The 19,095-nt window shown below is 42.7% G+C and overlaps 5 protein-coding genes across 5 annotated transcripts; 3 read left to right on the forward strand and 2 right to left on the reverse strand.

Moving 5' to 3' along the window:
- The first annotated feature begins 27 nt into the window (after positions 1 to 27).
- On the forward strand, positions 28 to 966 carry LOC137581752 (dnaJ homolog subfamily C member 30, mitochondrial). The gene is made up of 2 exons (XM_068296004.1): positions 28 to 362; positions 425 to 966. The coding sequence occupies exons 1-2, from the start codon at positions 122 to 124 to the stop codon at positions 853 to 855; spliced, it is 672 nt and encodes a 223-aa protein (XP_068152105.1). The 5' UTR covers positions 28 to 121; the 3' UTR covers positions 856 to 966.
- Positions 731 to 2,043, reverse strand: LOC137581751 (18S rRNA (guanine-N(7))-methyltransferase). Its single transcript, XM_068296003.1, has 3 exons — positions 1,885 to 2,043; positions 1,787 to 1,824; positions 731 to 1,714 (listed from the first exon to the last, which is right to left on the reverse strand). Exons 1-3 carry the CDS (start codon positions 1,921 to 1,923, stop codon positions 961 to 963), a joined length of 831 nt encoding a protein of 276 aa, XP_068152104.1. The 5' UTR covers positions 1,924 to 2,043; the 3' UTR covers positions 731 to 960.
- Positions 2,044 to 3,429: 1,386 nt separating this feature from the next.
- ImpE3 (Ecdysone-inducible gene E3) lies at positions 3,430 to 4,614 on the forward strand. Its single transcript, XM_068297847.1, has one exon. It carries the CDS (start codon positions 3,458 to 3,460, stop codon positions 4,418 to 4,420), a length of 963 nt encoding a protein of 320 aa, XP_068153948.1. The 5' UTR covers positions 3,430 to 3,457; the 3' UTR covers positions 4,421 to 4,614.
- A 760-nt stretch (positions 4,615 to 5,374) lies between these two features.
- Positions 5,375 to 16,143, forward strand: LOC137583271 (HEAT repeat-containing protein 5B). The gene is given in 9 exon segments (XM_068298237.1): positions 5,375 to 5,562; positions 7,770 to 8,177; positions 8,241 to 9,890; positions 9,950 to 10,223; positions 10,355 to 10,387; positions 10,708 to 12,822; positions 12,824 to 14,417; positions 14,992 to 15,012; positions 15,312 to 16,143. Coding segments are annotated over 9 exon segments (6,489 nt in total). The 5' UTR covers positions 5,375 to 5,497; the 3' UTR covers positions 15,641 to 16,143.
- Pbp95 (proximal sequence element A Pbp95) lies at positions 16,040 to 18,668 on the reverse strand. Its single transcript, XM_068298238.1, is given in 4 exon segments — positions 16,040 to 16,942; positions 16,944 to 17,439; positions 17,503 to 18,094; positions 18,160 to 18,668. Coding segments are annotated over 4 exon segments (2,337 nt in total). The 5' UTR covers positions 18,619 to 18,668; the 3' UTR covers positions 16,040 to 16,152.
- Positions 18,669 to 19,095: the final 427 nt, after the last annotated feature.

A 19,095-nucleotide genomic window follows, 5' to 3' on the forward strand; every position in this document is an offset into this window, starting at 1 on the left:
AAGTTGGCAGTTCTTTTTAAAAATTTAGCTGCCAAACATCAGCTGATCGTTTGTTTTGATTTTCGCGTGATATAACTTTTGTTTGTAAAAAGAAATAAGTACAAAAAACATAACAAAGGTGATGTTGAGGCATGGTCAGCTTATGTGGCGACATCTGGTGCCCCGCCATTTCCATACAAGCTGTCCCTTTGGGCAGCAAATCAACTACTACGATTCCTTGGGCATAGCAAAGAGATCCACACAAAATGAAATTAAAGCTGCGTACTATAAATTGTCCATGGTTTATCATCCAGACAGAAATCAGGGAAGTGAGAGCGCCGCCAAAAAATTCCGTGAGATTAATCAGGCGTATGAGGTTTTGGGTAATTCTCTGGCAAATCACTTTTGACAAAACAGCTTAAAGACTATTGTACATTTCTATAAGGCAACTATCGACTAAGGCGTCTCTATGACAAGGGAATTGTCCATACTGCAGGCTCTCAATATGCTCAGGATATACACGACCAGGCGGCGGAGGATGATCCAGAGACCAAGTTCTACAAGTCACGTTTCAAAAAGTCCAAAGTGGCCGACACTGAGGGACGAACTCCTATCTACGATTTCGACGAATGGTCGCGTGCTCATTATGGCAAAAACTTTGAACGTCGCCAGACGGCCCAGGCCAAATACGAAAGGATTAGAGTCCAAAAGGAGCAGAATAGCATATCCAAGCAGACGGATACTGTGATGATTGCCTTCATTTTTGCCGCCGTGGCCGTTTATTTAATGTTCATGGCTGAGAGTTCCTACGACACGCCCCAACAGCGGGCGGATACGAAGCAGCGAAGCGAAAAGGGAGGTGCGGGCACTACCTAGTTGTCGTAGGATCAACTTCTCTAGTCCAATTCTTTTAGTTTGCTTAAGCGTAAAAATTGTTTTAATTACGATATTAACAAAGATGTGAATATAAAGCGATTTAGATCAAAACCGTCCACTTCGCTTGCGTGCGGTATATTTGGTATCCGGTCGTGTCTCCAGTCCCTGGCGACGTCTGCGCTCCTTTTTGGCCAAGATCCAGTCACGAGATTTCTTTGGGGCTTTTCCACGAGCATCACGACAAGCATCACGCTTCTTGATATAATTAACTCTTCGCTCGTCCTCAGCAGAGCCTAAAGCTTTGGGTAACTCGGCTGCTCCTCCAGTCATTAGGACCAAATAATATTTCTTGGCCCTTGCCGAATTTGGATAATCCACAACCAAGCCGCCATAAAAGCCGGCCTTCATTGCCTGTGATGTCACCATATCAACTTGATCAGAGTTTTCTGGATAGAACTGGAACACGGCACGAGCTGTTCGTGTCAGGCAGGAGTATAGTGTGGTGAAGAATTTTAGCAGACGTTTGTGAGGATTGTGATAGGACTTGTCGGCGTTGCATAGCCATTGAAGGGCGGATATCGAAATGGCCCCATCGAATGTGCCCGGCCTAAAGGGCATGCCCTCGCCCATGTCGCCTAGAACAACATCTCCGGCCACCTCCCGCTCCTGGGCAATGTCCAGCATGGCTTTTGCTATGTCAATGCCAATCCACATGTGATCGCTATCCTCCAAGACACTGCCCGAAAGTCCAGAGCCGCATCCAATGTCCAGAATTAAACGGGTCTCATCATCATCGGGCAAAGCCAACAGTTCCAGCGCACGTTCGGCCATCTCCACTTGGATTTCAATTATGCGGGAGCTATAAGTAAAAAGGTAATGCAAAATTAGATTTATGTCTCTACATACATAGTTGACTATCGTTTGGGCTTACTTTGTGGAATATTTCTTGGCCTCATCGTCATTGTAGAACTAAAATGATTAAAATATCAAATATTTTTTGATCATCAAGAGATTTATCTGCTTTCTTACTATTTCCGGCGGTGCTGAGTGCTCTGGTCGTCTGGCCATTTCTTAATCGAGCGTTAATTTGTTTAACAGGCAATGAAACTGGAGTAATTTTCGTTTGTTAACAGGTTGAAATGGAAACATAAACAAATCGAATCTCACACGTGCTATTATCGAAAGTGATGCCGGATTTTCGTTTTTTCGAGCTTCTCACTGCGCTGTTTTATAGCGCCATCTAGTTTATTTTTTCCACATTTGCCATCGCTGATTCAGTGCAGTGTTGGCTAATGCGTTGGTTTCGAACTTTGTATGACCGCGAAAGTTGTATCGAACAAATGAGCTTTGGTGGGTAGGGTATTCGAGGAAGCTTTGACTTTTTGAAACATTTCAGCAGTTATTATATATAATTAGTGTTATCGATTATTTTTATCTTAAATTTTCTCCTGATGATTCTTTTGTATCATTTGTTATGTGAAGTTGGTAATTAGGTTTTTAACCGAATATTGGAAAATTAATATAAGTAACATAGAATTTGAGGTGTTTACAAAGATGTGGTGTATCTAGCAGTCGCTAATGTCCGTCACGGTATCGAATTCGAGTTCGAAAAAAACCCCCACCCCCACCACAGACACTGAATGATAAATTAGAGATGGCACTTGTACAGAATTGCTGCATCTGGCATCACTACAAATCGAAACTATTAAAAATAAAAATTTGTTACAATTGTTGAAATTTATGTTAAAAAGTTGTTCAATACAAGCAATAAATATGTGAGAGTGCAATTTAAAGTGAACGATATCAAGGGCATTCAGTGAATATGTGAGTTTTGTCAACAAAACACGTCAATATTATGAAAATTACAACATTTGTGTGTGCGTAGGTGTTGTCGATTAGGTGGGGGAAGGGCGATGCATTTAGAGACAATCTACGTACATAATAACCATAATAATGACGCGTACACAAATAAACAATAATTATTTTGTTGTGTAAGTGGGAAATACGTGAAAATGCGAAAAAGTATAAAAGGGGTCCGCTAGATTGACCCATTTACCTGGTGGCCTATAAATAAACACAGAAAGACGAATAAGCCAAAAAGCGAGAATAAAATAACAGTAACACTAATAACAACAACGGATGACGTACAACAGGTATCAATTTTGGTCTTCACATGCCTCTCTCTCTCTCATCCCCTCTCTCTGAATTAAAGAATCTCAAACTTCTGCAGTGCATCTAAAACTATGTCATGCATTTCCTTTTCCCTTTTTTTTGGGTAAATCGTTTTGTTTGTTTTTGTGGTTTTTATTTGATGTAAGTTCTCTGGAATATTATAACAAAGAATTCAGGTTTATATCTTGCATATTTATGAGTTTTGAGTTTTTTGTTTTTGCTTTAAAACTGGTTTTTTGGCAAGGGAAGATCTTTCCTTTCCTTTCTTTTCTCGGTCGCTGGCCTCTTCGGCTGCGGTGGCTGAGGCTGCTGCTTCTGCTGGGCCTTAACAAGTTTGCCAAAAACGCTCAGATACCAAATGAATCCCATTTAGTTGCTCGTCTTAAGCTCTAAGAACCAAAACGTTTTACGGGAAAAAGTACCAAGCAAAATGCTGGTAAAATTAAAACCTTGTATGACATTCCTACTCTTGCTCCACACTGTGGAATCGGCAAATCTATTGACAAGTTATTTGCCCGCCGCCATGCAGGCATTGGCCTATTATATAGATCTTTTGCAATATGAACCATTGGCCAGCACAACAGTAGAGCCACCGTTTAGTGTGTCGACGACCACAACACTTGACCAGAGGGAAGATTCACAAAGTACGACGTCAAGACCTACTCAAGCGACGACAACGCGTCGCCCAACTGGTTCTGGTTGGTGGCAGCCTCCCAGCTGGTGGGAGACACCGCAACGCACATCGACGACAACGGCGCGACCTACATCGGCTCCCACGCCTCCACATAGACCGGCCTTGTTTGCCCCACCCGCCAGTCAGCTGTCGTCTTCGACGTCGCCAATTCTCGAGGGTCATGCCCTTTTCAATGAAATCGGAGATGATGACTCGGACATTGATAGGTTGCCACTATCACTTATACGTGACATTCAATCGGAGGCACTGCACGATGATTTTACCAACGATGTTGAGTCGTTGGACAATTTCCTACGTCTCTATGATGATAATTATGGTCGTGCAGCATTTGATTTTGATTTGGCCATGGATCGTTTGAGTAGCGATTCGACAGCGGGTAAGAAACGTGTTCCGCCCACGAAGCCTTATGTGGATTTCCTACTTGTCTACGATTTACTCAAACGCGATGCCAAGGCCGCCAATTTAAGTAAATATGAAGGTTACTCGGAGGATCTATTACAGCAGCTATACGAGATATCGAATGCCTCATCATCGGCTCGCCAATTGCATACGATATTTCAACGTATGTTGGATCGCGGTGATGTTCAGCGAAGTGATGTGGTAGCCAGGATTCAGGGCATAGTCAAAGATCTGGCCAATCCAAATAGTCCCACATCCAAGGCATTGGCCTATATACCCACCATGCAGTTTTTGCCCTAATATAAGTATTTAATTAAGATGAATCAACAAAACTTCCAATAAATTACCAAATCCTTGCATTTGCAAGGATATTTATCCTTTAACTGCTGTGCTACTTCTTTGTAGGCCAAAATAGATTTACGTTTAGGTTTTGATAATTTAGTTTGTCCAGTCGCCTTTTGACACATTGACACAGTTTCGACAGGTTGTCCATCACACTCCCTCAACTGCCACGCCTCCCCAACACCCTCCCCCTCACTGGGTGAAATAAAAATTTATCGATAAAGCCGGCTTTAATCGGTTTTGCCAAACAAAGTTCTCTCAGGCCAAACAAATCTCTCGTTCTCACTCTCTCTCTCTCTCTCTCTCTCATTGAGTGAGTCTCTACCGCCCTCTCTCTCATGAGCGTAGCCAGGATTTTATCCAGAAGGATGGCAACATTAATTATTAGTTATTAAGTAATATTTATAATAGCTCCTACATAATTTTTCATATGAACACAACTGGACTAAAATAATTTTCAATTATTTTATTGCCTGCAAATCGAACTCAATCTAAATTAGCTTTAAGATAGGATGCATGAACTAATAATGTATTCGCTTTGAAAACCTTGTTACTTAACGAGTGTTAAAAAAACATACATAAGTATTTTATTCGACGACGTCTTGGCAGGATATTTTTGTCGGAATCCGGTTCTCAATTTTGTAAACTGTCTTAATTATTTGGTCTATTTTCCACCATCCCTCTCTTCGATACGCCCATGGCCTTCCTGTTGGTTGACTCACAAAGTGTTTCTCTTCAGTCGCTCAGTTGCTGTTTGTATTTGCTAAGCGAAGCAAGTGGAAAACTTGACGCGGATGTTCCGCATTATTTCGTTCGTTTTCATTCGCTGCCTTTGAAATGAAATTTCATCAAAAGACAGTAGAGTTTTTTATGACTTATAAACATTTAGTTATTAGATTGAAAGAAAGATAAATACAGATAAATATATATTTGGCAATACACACAATGCAAACGATTTGTGTGGAAAGTTTGTGAAAAAGAAAGTTTTTAAATCAAAGTTTTGTGTTTTGTGTGGTGGCATCAGCGAATTGAACAATGGAAAACTTAAATTTTGCACGCACACCGCAATTCCTGCGCAAAGTTATCTATGAGGCGAGAAGGTAAATATCAGTTGAAGTCAGTTGACTTTCAAACAACCACCCCTTGACCCCCACACACCCAACACCACCACCAACACTAATACCACAAGAAAGAAGAAACCCAATGAGGGAATATCGTAAGCAAAACACCCTGTATATACAGCTAGACGTCAACGGTTGTGGATGGGTTTTGTTGGTGGTAATCTTGTAGCACCTTACAGGTTTTACTTGCCACGGCTTTCCATCCCCGCCATCCTACTCTCTCCTCTCTTCTCTCCTGTGTCGAGTTGCAGCCTGCCTGGAGGAGGGTTGGAGTAGTCAGGGCATGCAGCAGCCCAAGCAAAACTCTTTATGCCCAATGCCGCCTCTGTTTGCCTTACCATATATATCTTATGTAACTTTAGCCTGCAGACGTCAATTGCTCTGGTCTGGTGTGGTTGTTCCTTCTAGATGAAATTTCACTTTGCAACACACGCGCACCACTTGAGGCAACCGCAAAGACATGACAAAGAATATGTATCCTTAAAATATTATAGCTAAATTTCCCTATACTCTACACGCTCTCTAAAGGTTTGCTAAATATTTTAGTGACAACTGCTAATTATGTTTCTTTTTGAAAAGGAGAAGGCAAAGAGAAGGAAAGGGAAGGAAGAAGAAGGGATAGTTAGTCGGTCTATTATTAAGTCAAAGATAATGAAACATATATCGATTAAGCCCTTAAACTCTAAATGTGAGATGGAGATCACAAAGAAAGGGTTTCATTTAGATCCAAATTAAGAGAAATTCAATAAAATCGTAAAGAAACCCTGACGGTTCCCGGGCAAATTACGACCTTGCCGTGCAAATTTTTTGTTAAGTGAACCAATTATACCCTTTTTTCTTGATAGGGTACAAGTACAAGTGTAGCTCGGTCTCACACTCATTGCATGCAGTCATGCTATATGTACATACATATATGTATGTATATCCCCACATCCCACCATTGTTATGTCCTCCACATACATATATCGTTCCATTGTATTTTCTTTTCTTTACCCCATTACCCATAACCGGCGGACATAATTTCATGCCGAAATGAGACAAGAGTATGGGGCTTTTCTCTCGCCGCTCTCTGTTTGATTTTTCTTTGTTTTGGGTTTTTCAAACGAGGCGGAGACCGGGGTGGTGGGGTTCGGGCATTAATAATTTGGCTCCTCTTGACTTTGTCGCCATGTATGTCAACGAATGAGCCCTTTCTTTTGTTTTTGTTCCCCTCTATTTCTTTTTATCGAGCCCAAGGCGACAGCTTGGCACTTATCATACATATATGAATTTGGATCATTTTAGATTGGGGGCGTGGGGGCTTTCTGCATTAAGTTTTGTTGCACCAGCTTCCGTTTTAGATCCAATAAGTCCATCGATATGCCACATGCATCGAATGAGTGTTTCTAAATGTGTATATATTTAAGTATATTGTTATGATAGAACCTCGTCATCGTCATCATCCCCATCACCATCATCATATTTATATAGAACGAGTGATGCATACGTATTTTCTCAATTGGGGCAGCTTTTACGATGACCTTAGAATATGTGAATATGCCACATGAAAGACGTAAAATGTTTGCCTGATACTCTTTCACCAGGAGCCACTTGACTCTCTTTGTTGAATCCCTTGTGTCTTGACTACAAAGAATGGTTCCAAAGAAGATTTAAGAATTCATAATCATTGTTTCACCTAAATATTTGATGATTAACAAATTCAGATTGTTCATTTGTTTATTTTTATTATAAGATGAACCTTTTGGTGACATAAGTTTTCTTTAAATCTAAGTCTTAATCTAGACAATGCTACTAATTAGTATTATGTAGAATATATTTTCATTAATTAAATCAAGTGAATACCCGATATTTAATTTTTAGACTATTTACAATTACATATATGAATTATTTTCAATTCATATTATTATTTTAAATAAACTAGGAACAGTTTATGGGTATTCGTGGGTAATTTTAAAATTATTAATCAATGAAATACTTAGCCCTGTTATAAATACACAATACAAGATTCAGAGGGAGTGGCTATAGCAAAAGAGCAACAGATGTTCATCATCTAATCCCACGCCATGCCATTCTGCGCTCGACAAATGTTTAATTTTAATTAATAAAACACAACACACAGAAAACATTCCATTTGCTTATATTATACATTTCTCACACATTCACACTCTTATTTCCATCATGGGCAGATCATTTATACACAGTGACGAGACAGTTGCTGGACCCAAAGGGAGAGGACAGAACAGGGAACAGGAAGAAATGGATGCGGCTCACACATTGACCCTCAACGAGGAGGCATGGAAGCAGCTGCCGGAACACAAAAGACCCGTATTTGAATTGGAATGGCTGCGTTACTTGGAGAAATCGTTGCCCCACATAGCCAAACATGAGATTAAAACGGCGCAAAAGAAATTGGTGCAACAATTGTCCGAACGCATACAGGGTGCTCCTGGGCCGCCTATGCGCAAATTGATTGCCAGTGCATTGGCCACCTTGTTCTCGGTGGGCGATACGTTCATGCTCTTCGATACGGTAAACGCTTGCAACGATATACTGAAGAACAAGGACGATTCACCCAGCTATTTGCCCACCAAATTGTGAGTAGGGAAAGCAAAGCGATTTCCGAAACATTAATGACTTTTCACACTTTTTTCTTGCAGGGCTGCCATTTGTGTTTTGGGTTCAATGTATGAGAAACTGGGAAGAATGATGGGACGTACATATGAGGACACAGTTCAGATACTCATAAGAACTCTACGAAACGCAGAATCGCAGGCACGCATTGAGATCATGCATACCCTGGAGAAGGTAAATGCAGGAATGGGAACAGCCATTGCCAATGTCCATAAGGATATCTACAAGGCGGCTAAGCACTGTCTATTGGATCGTGTCATGGCTGTAAGAGTAGCTGCTGCTCGTTGCATTCTAAAGATGATCTATTCGGCCCCATTTCTATATCAAACTGAGCTGGAAAGCCTTGGCACGCTGTGCTTCCGTGCCTTTGATGGCAGTAATTACGAAGTGCGTTGTGCAGTGGCTCAGCTATTAGGCACTTTGCTAGCCTATACCCAACAGCTGGCGGAGATGGCGAGTAATAAGAAGATGGCAAATCAAGCGGCTGCTTTGCAGGCAGCAGCAGCTGCCAAAGGAGGAACTCTTCGCTTGGTATCCCTGGACGAGGCTTTGGGCATATTGATGTCTGGTTTTCTACGCGGAGGAGCTTCATTTTTGAAGGGCACCGGAGAGATAATCAAAGGCAGCTCGGGTGTAAATCGTGAAGTCCGTGTCGGGGTTACCCATGCCTATGTGGTCTTTGTACAGTTTATGGGCAGTGTGTGGTTGGAACGGCAGCTGAGCACTTTCCTGTCGCATGTCTTGGATTTGGTCGCCAATCCGAAAGCCGCCTGTTCCCATGTGGATGCTGTTTACTCGCGTAAATGTATTAATTTCATTTTACGCTCAACCATCGGCAAAATGCTGGGGGAGAAGGCTCAGAGTGCCGCTTGCAAAGAGCTAATCCACTTGGTGGCCAAACAAATGAATTCCATTGACTTCAATCCGGAGAACGCAAAAGATTCCAATCAAGAGACACTGTTTAGTCAGCATTTACTGGTCTGCGCGTTGCAAGAGTTAAGTTCGCTGTTAATTGGCTTGGGAACAACTGCTCAGAATTTGTTGGGTGATCAATCGCTGCAAGCCATAGACGCCACTTGTGCGGTTCTTGTGCATCCATGTGCAGCAGCTCGCTTAGCCGCCGCCTGGTGCCTGAGATGCTGTTGCATTGCCGTGCCCAGTCAAATTACCACACTAATTGATCGCTTTATTGAAGCCATCGAACAGATGAGATCCTCGCCAGAGGCGATTGCCGGATATAGCTGCGCTTTAGCGGCCATTTTGGGTAGCGTACGCTACTCCCCGTTAGGCATTCCACACACCAAGGGCAAGGTAGTCTTTAATTGTGCCGAGGAATTGCTGCGTTCTGCTTCCCAGAATAGCCGCATGTCGCTGCATCGCACCCAGGCGGGCTGGCTATTGATTGGAGCCATCATGACTCTGGGTTCGCCGGTGGTGAAGGGCCTGTTGCCTCGTATGTTGCTGTTGTGGCGCAATTCGTTTCCACGCTCCAACAAGGAACTCGAATCGGAGAAGGCTCGCGGTGATGCCTTCACATGGCAGGTTACCTTGGAGGGACGAGCAGGAGCGTTGTCTGTGATGCATAGTTTTCTGCTCAATTGTCCCGAACTAGTCAGCGAGGATATAACCAGGCGTCTACTTACACCTATTGAGAGCGCACTGGCCATGTTGGTCAAGTGAGTCAGAATTCTGTACAATTTTATTTCAAGTTACTCAACTTTTTGTATTCCATTAGCTTGGCCACTGTCCTTAAAAGTTATGGCACACAGCTGAAAGCTCCAGCTGCCATGGTGCGCTTACGTCTCTTTGAGACTCTAACTCTGTTGCCGGCTAATGCTTTGGAGGCTTCGTACACGCATCTTTTACGTATGCTCGTCTCGGAGTTTACCTTATCGGATAATGCCGCAAATACTACCAATTCTCTGTTGAGGACACTTTGTCACGGAGATGATTCGATTATATTGGGCACCTGGCTACAGGAAACTAATCATCGCACCATTGAGGATCAGGTGAGAGCAATAAATTCATAAAAGGCTTTAAAAGGGTTAAGATTCTGTCCTCTTTAACAAATCCAACAACCAAATCTCTATCTCTCTCTCTTTCCTATCTTAAATTTTCCCATTTATCTATGTCTCTAAAGATGGAACCCAATCGTAAAGTCGATGGCGAGCATGTAAGTGTGTGGTCCTTGCATCGAATGAAACGATCCTTTTTTAAAATTGCTTATTGCTTTATTAATTTATATAGCATGATTTTCAGTTTTTAACTATTTTTGAAATCCGTTGCTTTGTTTTTATTCAAATTTTTAAAATTATTTAACTTTAGTTCGATTAATTAAAGTCAAATGAGTCAATCCAAGTCGACTCATTGTATTCTTTGGCTTATTTGTTGCGCTAGTAGATTTTGTTCTTATCTTTTCGTCTCATTATTTTATTTAATAGCCCCATGTTTATTTGAAGAGTTTTTAACTTTGTTGTTTATATCTCTTTGCAGCTTCAGCCGAATAGTGCTGCTGGATCAGGAGCTTTGGAACATGATCCATGCTGTTTATACCGTCCCAATTGGTTGTCAAGTGTCTCGAGCAGCAATCAAGCCAACAATTCCAACAATATACAGCTGATCAATAAGGCAGCCCAACAATGTCCAGGACCATTGCCTTTGGGTGTGGCTGTTATTGATATGTCGGTTACACTATATGGCACCATATTCCCAAAAGTGGCCAATAAGCATCGCCTGCAGATGTTGGAACACTTTGCCGAATGCATCAAACAAGCGAAGAGTAGCCGCCAGGAAGCGGTTCAGATGAATATTTTTACGGCTCTTTTGTGTGCCCTGAAACATCTCACAGATAGCAAGACAAGTCTGGGACAAGAGGATGTGAGAAAGAGTGCCACCAATTTGATAATTTCATCGCTGACCAGCACCAATTCCACAATCAGATGTGCTGCAGGTGAAGCTTTAGGCCGTCTTGCTCAAGTGGTCGGGGATTCGCATTTTACAGCCGAATTGGCTCAAAATAGTTTCGATAAATTGAAGTCCGCACGAGATGTTGTTACCCGGACGGGACATTCGCATGCATTGGGTTGTTTGCATCGATATGTCGGTGGCATGGGATCTTCGCAACATCTAAACACAAGTGTCTCCATACTGCTAGCATTGGCTCAGGACAGCGCTTCGCCGGTGGTTCAGGTGTGGTCACTGTATGCCCTTGCACAGATTGCCGACTCCGGAGGACCAATGTTTCGTGGATATGTGGAGCCTACATTGACATTGTCTCTGAAACTTCTACTCACCGTACCCCATGCCCATGTGGATGTTCATCAGTGTGTGGGTCGTGTGGTGAATGCATTGATTACCACTGTCGGTCCGGAATTGCAAGGAGGAGGATCTGCTGTGGCGGCGATGCGCAGTTCATTCCTTTGCTCAGCTGCCTTGCTGCAATCTCATGCCGATCCGCTAGTCCAGGCCGAAGCCATCGGTTGTCTGCAGCAGTTGCATTTGTTTGCCTGCAAATCCTTGCAGTTGGATACTCTGGTGCCTACTCTAGTCAAGATGCTGGCCAGCAATTATTTTATACTCCGAAAGGCGGCTGTGTCCTGTCTGCGCCAATTGGCCCATCGTGAGGCGCGGGAAGTGTGCGAACTTGCATTGACTATACAGCAGGAGCAATGTCCGGATCTGGTGATTACAGAATTTGGTCTGCCCGGGGTACTCTTTTCCATGTTAGACACGGAAACTGATCCGGAAATGCTGAAGAATCTTCACGACACTCTAACTTCCATGCTGCAGATGCTGGCGGCTGATAATCTCAGTTCCTGGCTAAGTCTCTGCAAGAAAGTTCTCACGGTGGCCGTGGAAGGTAGCCTCCAGACAGAGGAGACAATTGCGGCTGATGCAAAAGATGCTTCGGGTAATGGTGGCGCCGGCGATGACGATGACGATGAGGAAGAGGAATATGCCGATGATGTCACCGAATATAGAGCCGAGGAGAATACCTCCACACATCCGGCTGTCCAGCCACGTTGGCCCACTCGTGTGTTCGCATCTCAGTGTGTGAGACGCATTATTTCCAGTTGCGAGTCCTCCAGTCCCACGCACTTCGATCTCGTACAGGCCAAAGAACAGCAAATGGTCAAGTCAAGGGGTGATTATCTTATACTCCATTTATCCGAACTTATACGGATGTCATTTATGGCCGCCACATCGGATTCGGATCAACTGCGCTTGGAAGGATTGCGCACCTTGCAGGAGATCATAGATCGCTTTGCCAATGTACCGGAACCAGAGTTTCCTGGACATTTGTTGCTTGAACAATTTCAGGCGCAAGTGGGGGCTGCACTCCGCCCAGCCTTTGCGCCGGATACTCCATCCCATGTGACGGCCGCTGCTTGTGAGGTCTGCTCCGCCTGGATAGGATCAGGCGTGGCCAGGGATATTAGTGATTTGCGAAGAGTCCACCAATTGCTAGTTAGCTCACTGAACAAATTATATACCAAAACGAACAGCACACAGTTGTATAATGAATCCATGGCCACTTTAGAGAAGTTAAGCATACTCAAAGCGTGGGCAGAAGTGTACATTGTGGCTATGCTGGGCAATGGCAAAGCCCCCCGCCTCCCTGCTAACCCTGCAATCGGTCCAGCAGCAATCGATACCAGCGATGACTGTGCTTGATGCCGACACACTGGATGCGCCTGAAAATCGAGGTGAAAGTCTTTTGGGTCTGGTCCAGCCAGAACTCCATAATCTCTCCTCCCACTGGCTAAACGCCATGAAGGATCATGCCCTGCTCCTGCTGCCTGTTGAATTCCAATCGCAGTTGCCCCACGATGGCGGCGCTTTCTACACCACGGATACAATCAATTCGTCGAAACCACATTACATGACCAGTTGGCCACCCATTCTGTATGCCTCCGCCCTATGGCTACGTGATGAGGGTTTCGCCAAGGACCAAGAATCCTTGGCCAGCTCTGCATCTGAATCGAATAATAATCAAATTACGCATGGATCCCTCGCCGCCGATCGTTTCCACATGATCTTTGGCATCTGCATGGAAGCCTTGTGCTCCATTCGCAGTTCGGACAAACCCAAGAATATTGTCAGTTGTTTGCGTTCGTTGCATTCCATTTTCGACTCGGAATGGGCTCGGCAACAATTGATCAAGGATAAAGCACTGACCATTGAATTATGTCACGTGTTGCATCGACAAATCCTCACCAGAGATGAGCTACTTGTGCAACTATTGTGCGTTGAGATACTAAAGCAAACGATTCAAGCTGCTCGGGAGGATTTACAACGGCGGCGCGACGATAATGCCAATGAGGAGAATGCCTTGGATTTGGGCGAGGATAACACTATGCAGCCGGGCAGTTCGCATGTCTATGCAGTGCTTGAGGTCTGTCTGTGCTTGTTTGTCCGGCAAATACCAAGCATGAATCCCACCAAGCAGACGACTGGACAATTGGACTATGCCTATGCCAAAATCAGTTCGCAAAATTCGTTCTTTTCAGTTCTGAATGATGACAACGGTCTGCTCGTCGCTAATGGATTACAGTGTGTCGAACAATTGCTCGATTTGTGCAATTCCCGGGGAGCTGTTACCATTCTACCAACTATCTTGTACATGACCACGAGCATTATCAAAGAGATAGCCAACAAGTCATCGATAGACAGCAGCATTCTGGCCAACACAAGTGCCGTTCAGGCAGCACTTCAATGTCTTCGATCGGTTTGCCAGCATCGTTGGTCTCGCCAGAGCGACACGTCCGACGATTGGCAACAATTGCTTCAAAGTGCTTTGGCCACCATTATTGACCTTACCAAAACCGCTGGTGACAATGAAACGGAACGTAAAGCCGATGAGATAACCATGCTGCTGGCCATTTCAGTTTTTATACTGCACACACCCGCTTCGGTGGTGGCCACGCCATCTCTGCAATATCCGTGCATCAATCATTTTCGTCAGTGTCTGCAATCGGAACATTTGCCGGTAAAATTGAAATGCATTGAAACGACACGGGACATATTTAGCAAGGCCGAACTAAAGACAGCCACGCCGTATATCCATGCTTTGGCGCCTCGCATCATTGAATCTCTCTACGCAGAGTGCAGCAAGACGCCCAGCAGCGAACTGGAATTGCAGGTGACTCTGGAGAGCATAGTGACCGTGGAACAGCTCATTGATTTGGCCGAGCCACAGCATCGTAAGTTGAAAAATTCAAAAACTAGTTTCACAAAAATGAGAATAAAAAAAAAACAGAAAAAACAGAAAGATTAGCATAGAGTCTGAGATGATAAGATCTTTCAAGGCGCTTTCTTTTATTGTTTGAGTTAGGTTCAAAATACGTAATATAAATAGTAACTGTAAATAGATTCGAATCCGATTTATTTTATTATAGTTTATTTTTATTTAGTTCTTTGAGTTTAGATCTTCAAATTGAACTTTATATATTCGGACCATCAACGAGTGAAATTTATTAGTAGGTACAAATAATCTCTAGTCATTTTCTTAGCGCGAATTATTCTTAAAATATATACTAAATATACATAGTCTAATCAAACATTTTTCCCCATCACACAATCCTTAAACATTTTGCATTTGAGCTGACAACTTGGTCTCGATTATGGGTGCTGATCTCGTCCTTCAAAATAGTGTCGTGTCTTTTTTAAAAAACAATCATCTCTTTTTCTCTCTCTCTCTTTCGTCTTCTTTCTCGTCACCAAATATCATTCCAAATCACACACATTAAATTGAACTAAAAATAAAATAATCGTTAGGAAACTTGAACTTGCTACAAGGTAAATAGATGGAGCTCAAATTCCACATCCATGACAAAATGATGATAACGATGTTTGCACTAACTCAATGTTTATATAATGCACACAATTTAGCTTTAGAAGATCACTGGAAACACAACAAAACAAACAAACATAATCACACACCCACACAGAACACACACGCTTTAAATGTTGCATGATATTTGTTGGCCTATGTGGCCTTAGTCCTTAGTGAAAGCTGTTCAGTGTTCAATGCATACTCGATATAGAGATCAAGCCAATCGATTAACTAATACATATTCCATTTGACAATTCCACAGATATCCAGATGTTGACGTTGCTGGTGCCCGTTTTGATTGGCTTTCTGGCCGATCCAACTAAATGGCGTACTCTACCCAAATATCAACGACAATTGCATGAACAATCCTTGCAGTGGCTGCTCAAAATTGGACCCAAATATCCCAAAGAATTCAAGGCCTTAATGGGCCAGACGCCGGAATTGCGTTTAAAGCTGGAGACGGCCATAAGGAATCAACAGCAGTCAATTAGCATTGCTCAGAAGGCAACGGAGGCACAGAAAAGCGGTCTATTGGCCAAGCCACAGAAACCAACGATAAAACTGAAGACCGATTTCAGTAACTTCCAATAATATGATCTAATATACATAAATACATATATTGATCGATGCAATGCTTGAAACTATTTGAAGCCTGCTAATAAGATTAAGACGAGAATACGCTTTGCAAATGTGAATTGTTAATATGTGTACACCAGTAAGGGTATTCCATTTCGTTTTAATTGATGCCCAAAGGCTTGTGCAATAAATACCGAACAGAATTTTATTTTATCCATTAATTTTCATGCTTTTTGGCATTTCAATTGATTACTGGCAATACCCTTAGTATATTTGCATTTCTTATTTTTCAAAAATAAAAACAAGAAAGAAAGTACCTACAAATTTATAAATTATACATAAACATATACATATTTGTTAGTTATTAATAATCACCCCAATACGGATATCAAAATAAACTTATAAAGGAATGCGTATTAAAAAAAAAAAAGTATCTTTATGTCACGAGCCGAGATAAACCAAGATAAAGTTATAAATTTCTTTTGTTTATTTATTAAATGCAATATTTACGATTTAAATGGAAAGTTTTATGTAATCCCTGCTTCCGTATCATCTTCGGACAGAAATTCTTGCTTTAAACTAATTTCATCTTCACTCGTAGGTTCCGTTTTGCATTTCTTTTGCCTCTCTATCAGGCGCTCAATTTGTTTCATTTGATTGCTAGCCCGTTTCCGTACATCCTCTTGGGATAAAATCTTTTTGGGAATTGTACGTTGCTGTTGTTTTTCTTGTGTTTTTTTCTCCTTCGGGAGCTCCTCAATCACCGGCGAAACAGCGTTGACTGGCGGACGTGGACTGGCTACCAATGCTGCTGGTAGATCCTTAAATATTTCCACCTCCAGGCGACTGAGCAACGTTGTTCGATAAAACAACGCCCGCAAACGTTGCCGAAATAGTTGAACTGCTGGCGAGGATTCGTCATAGACGAATGTAGAGACGTCAACCGACGACTGGCTACGACAATGGCCCGACAAAATGCACATGGCACGAAAACCCATCATTGTGGACCAGCTGGGAGGCAATAACAATGATGATTCGGATGTAGAGGCTTCAGTGTCATTTGTATTTAATTTAAAGAACATTGTGTTATAACACTGACTCAAGCTTTTTGGCAATGTTGGCGATTGTATTGGCTTAAACAGATTCGCTGCAGGTTGTTTATAGACCAAACATTTGGCCACTCTCTCGAGATTCGTTGAATCTCTTGGCAGAGATATAGGCCGATTTGGTTCATTCAATTTCAAGTTGTAGCTATATTTAAAATAATTATAAATCTGTAAGTCCATTCCCTTCAGTGTTCTCATATAGCTATTATTAATTGGATCGTCCACTTTAGGCTTTTTTTCTTCGGATTTTCTTGGGCTTTGGTGGTTTGGTTTCGGCAGCTGCCAGGGAATCAGGATTATCGTGCCATTCCTGCAAACGTTGAGCCCAATTCTCAGAGGTAATCTGACTGTTCTTAGTTTTCTTGCGCCTTGGAAAATCCTGCACTGTTGCCGATGGATTCCTCTCTAGAAAGCGCTTAATCACCAAATAGCGAGTACGACAACTGGTTCTGGTGTGATTACCCAGAAACGCGGCGCAATTTACCCACTGCGTGGCGCCGTGCTCTGTAACAAATTCCATCAGCTTAGCATCATCTAATTCAGACCAGGCGTCGGTTTTGTCACGTTGAGCTAATACATTGTGATAACGTGTCCGTAACTGGGCCAAAGACCGATTCGGGAACAAGGATCGGGGAAAGCAATGGAATTTACCGCCGTACTCTTCAACGGCAGCAAATAACATCATGTCCTCTCTTGGGCTGAAGGGGTCTAACAAAGCAGAGGGAAAATTATTTAAAACTTTTAAATAGAATACCTAATGAAAGATCTTACCATGGCTTATGCTCGGATGGAGAACATAGGTATATCTTCCGATGATTGTCGATTTGGATTTACCGGGAAAATGTTCTACTACCCGTTGCCAGTTAACCTGGCCATTCATAGTATTCTTCTCAACCATACTTATTAATCTCTCATTTTCCTCTTCGGACCATTTTACGACGCCACTCGTCAAGTTGGGCGACGATGATGATGACGATGCAGCAGCAATCACAGAGCTTCGCAAAGTGGTCTGGACACGTACAAAACATTGATAATCTGAACGCCCATCTAGAGATGTGGCGATGGCTTGCCAATTCTGCATTTGATACGATTTTGCTGCCTCTGCCAGGGCTTCGTCTTCCTCTTCTGTCCAATCATCACGGCGAATTTTGGGATCCAAATAGACCCGCCACATAGCCTCGCAGCTATAGGATGAATGACGATATACCACATCTATGGTGCTGATTTGATTCCAATCAATACTGAAGTTCCCATCCACAGCAGCCATCAGGCTGACTAGCGATTTGGTGTGTTGATCCACTGCTTTGCGCTTTAAAACATTCTGTGTCTTTAACTGATTTTTATATATAGTATAATCCAACAACTGCAGGCATAAGAATAAAAGTGTGAGATTAAGAAGCTACTACTGTGGGTGATGTGCTCTCTTACCTGCTGCTTGACCCCCATTACTACATTCTTCTTGTCCAAGATAGTCCACACATGCTTGGAACGCATGTCGAAGTCGGTGGGAAACATTTCGTCAGCACAGCGTCGTTCGTAATCCTCATTGTTGGGACAACTGCGTCCATCCACATCGCGGAAATACAGGTTTCCCTTAAAACGAAAGGTTCCGCCTCGCAGTATAGCTCCAGATTGGCAGATAGCTTCATCCTGTCTGGAGCGTGGCTTAAGACGTCGCACAAGAATCTCCTCATTACGGGCATATCGAGTTCTAACCGACTTCAGCAGGATGTGAATCTTTGCCTTCACCTGCTCCAGGCGACGTTGCATCTCTTGGTTCAAAGCGAGGGCATTGACATCGCTGGGTTGGGATGTGGTCTGTAACAGGGAGGTGATTTCTAGCAGCAACTGGTTCTGATTCCATTTCAGATTATCCACATTGCACATTGTAAACAAAAATATGCGAAGAAAAATAATAAACAATAGACCGCCAGTGTTGAAAATGTTCGATAAGTCAATCACAATGTTGTCATCGATTTCTTAGTTTCGCGGTATTTTTGTCTTTATTATTTCTTAATTCTTATAGCAACATTAACAACTTAATTGTACTTAAACTCGATATAGAAACGTATTCTAGTCCTCATAGAGGCTCTCCAGCAAATATAGATATTGCTTCTGCGACAGAAAGTGTTTCTGCGGCTTCATTAGAACCTTGTGAATACGTTCTGCCAAAATATGTTCGCAGGTATAGAAAACCAGATTTCGTCCAAGTGGTGCGGATGTCTGACTTGATGTGGATGGAATAGCTTCTCGTGAATCCTTTGATTCGTCCATCTGAAGAACCCGGCATTGGAAAAACTGGCATTTGCAGTAGTTTGTTCCCGGCACTATTCGGTAAGTAGGGGCTAAATTATTCTTCTTGCT

The sequence above is a fragment of the Drosophila tropicalis genome, unplaced genomic scaffold (assembly GCF_018151085.1).
Source record: "Drosophila tropicalis isolate 14030-0801.00 unplaced genomic scaffold, ASM1815108v1 contig_859, whole genome shotgun sequence".
NCBI classification, from domain to species: Eukaryota; Metazoa; Arthropoda; class Insecta; order Diptera; family Drosophilidae; genus Drosophila; species Drosophila tropicalis.

Bases quoted from the DNA above. Each gene is read 5' to 3' on its own strand.
- LOC137581752 (XM_068296004.1), top strand. From the start codon at position 122: ATGTTGAGGCATGGTCAGCTTATGTGGCGACATCTGGTGCCCCGCCAT. The intron at 363-424 runs GTAATTCTCTGG...CATTTCTATAAG, and splicing joins TCAGGCGTATGAGGTTTTGG to GCAACTATCGACTAAGGCGT.
- LOC137581751 (XM_068296003.1), bottom strand. From the start codon at position 1,923: ATGGCCAGACGACCAGAGCACTCAGCACCGCCGGAAATA. The intron at 1,825-1,884 runs GTAAGAAAGCAG...TAATCATTTTAG, and splicing joins ACTCAGCACCGCCGGAAATA to TTCTACAATGACGATGAGGC. The intron at 1,715-1,786 runs GTAAGCCCAAAC...TTTTACTTATAG, and splicing joins GCCAAGAAATATTCCACAAA to CTCCCGCATAATTGAAATCC.
- ImpE3 (XM_068297847.1), top strand. From the start codon at position 3,458: ATGCTGGTAAAATTAAAACCTTGTATGACATTCCTACTCTTGCTCCAC.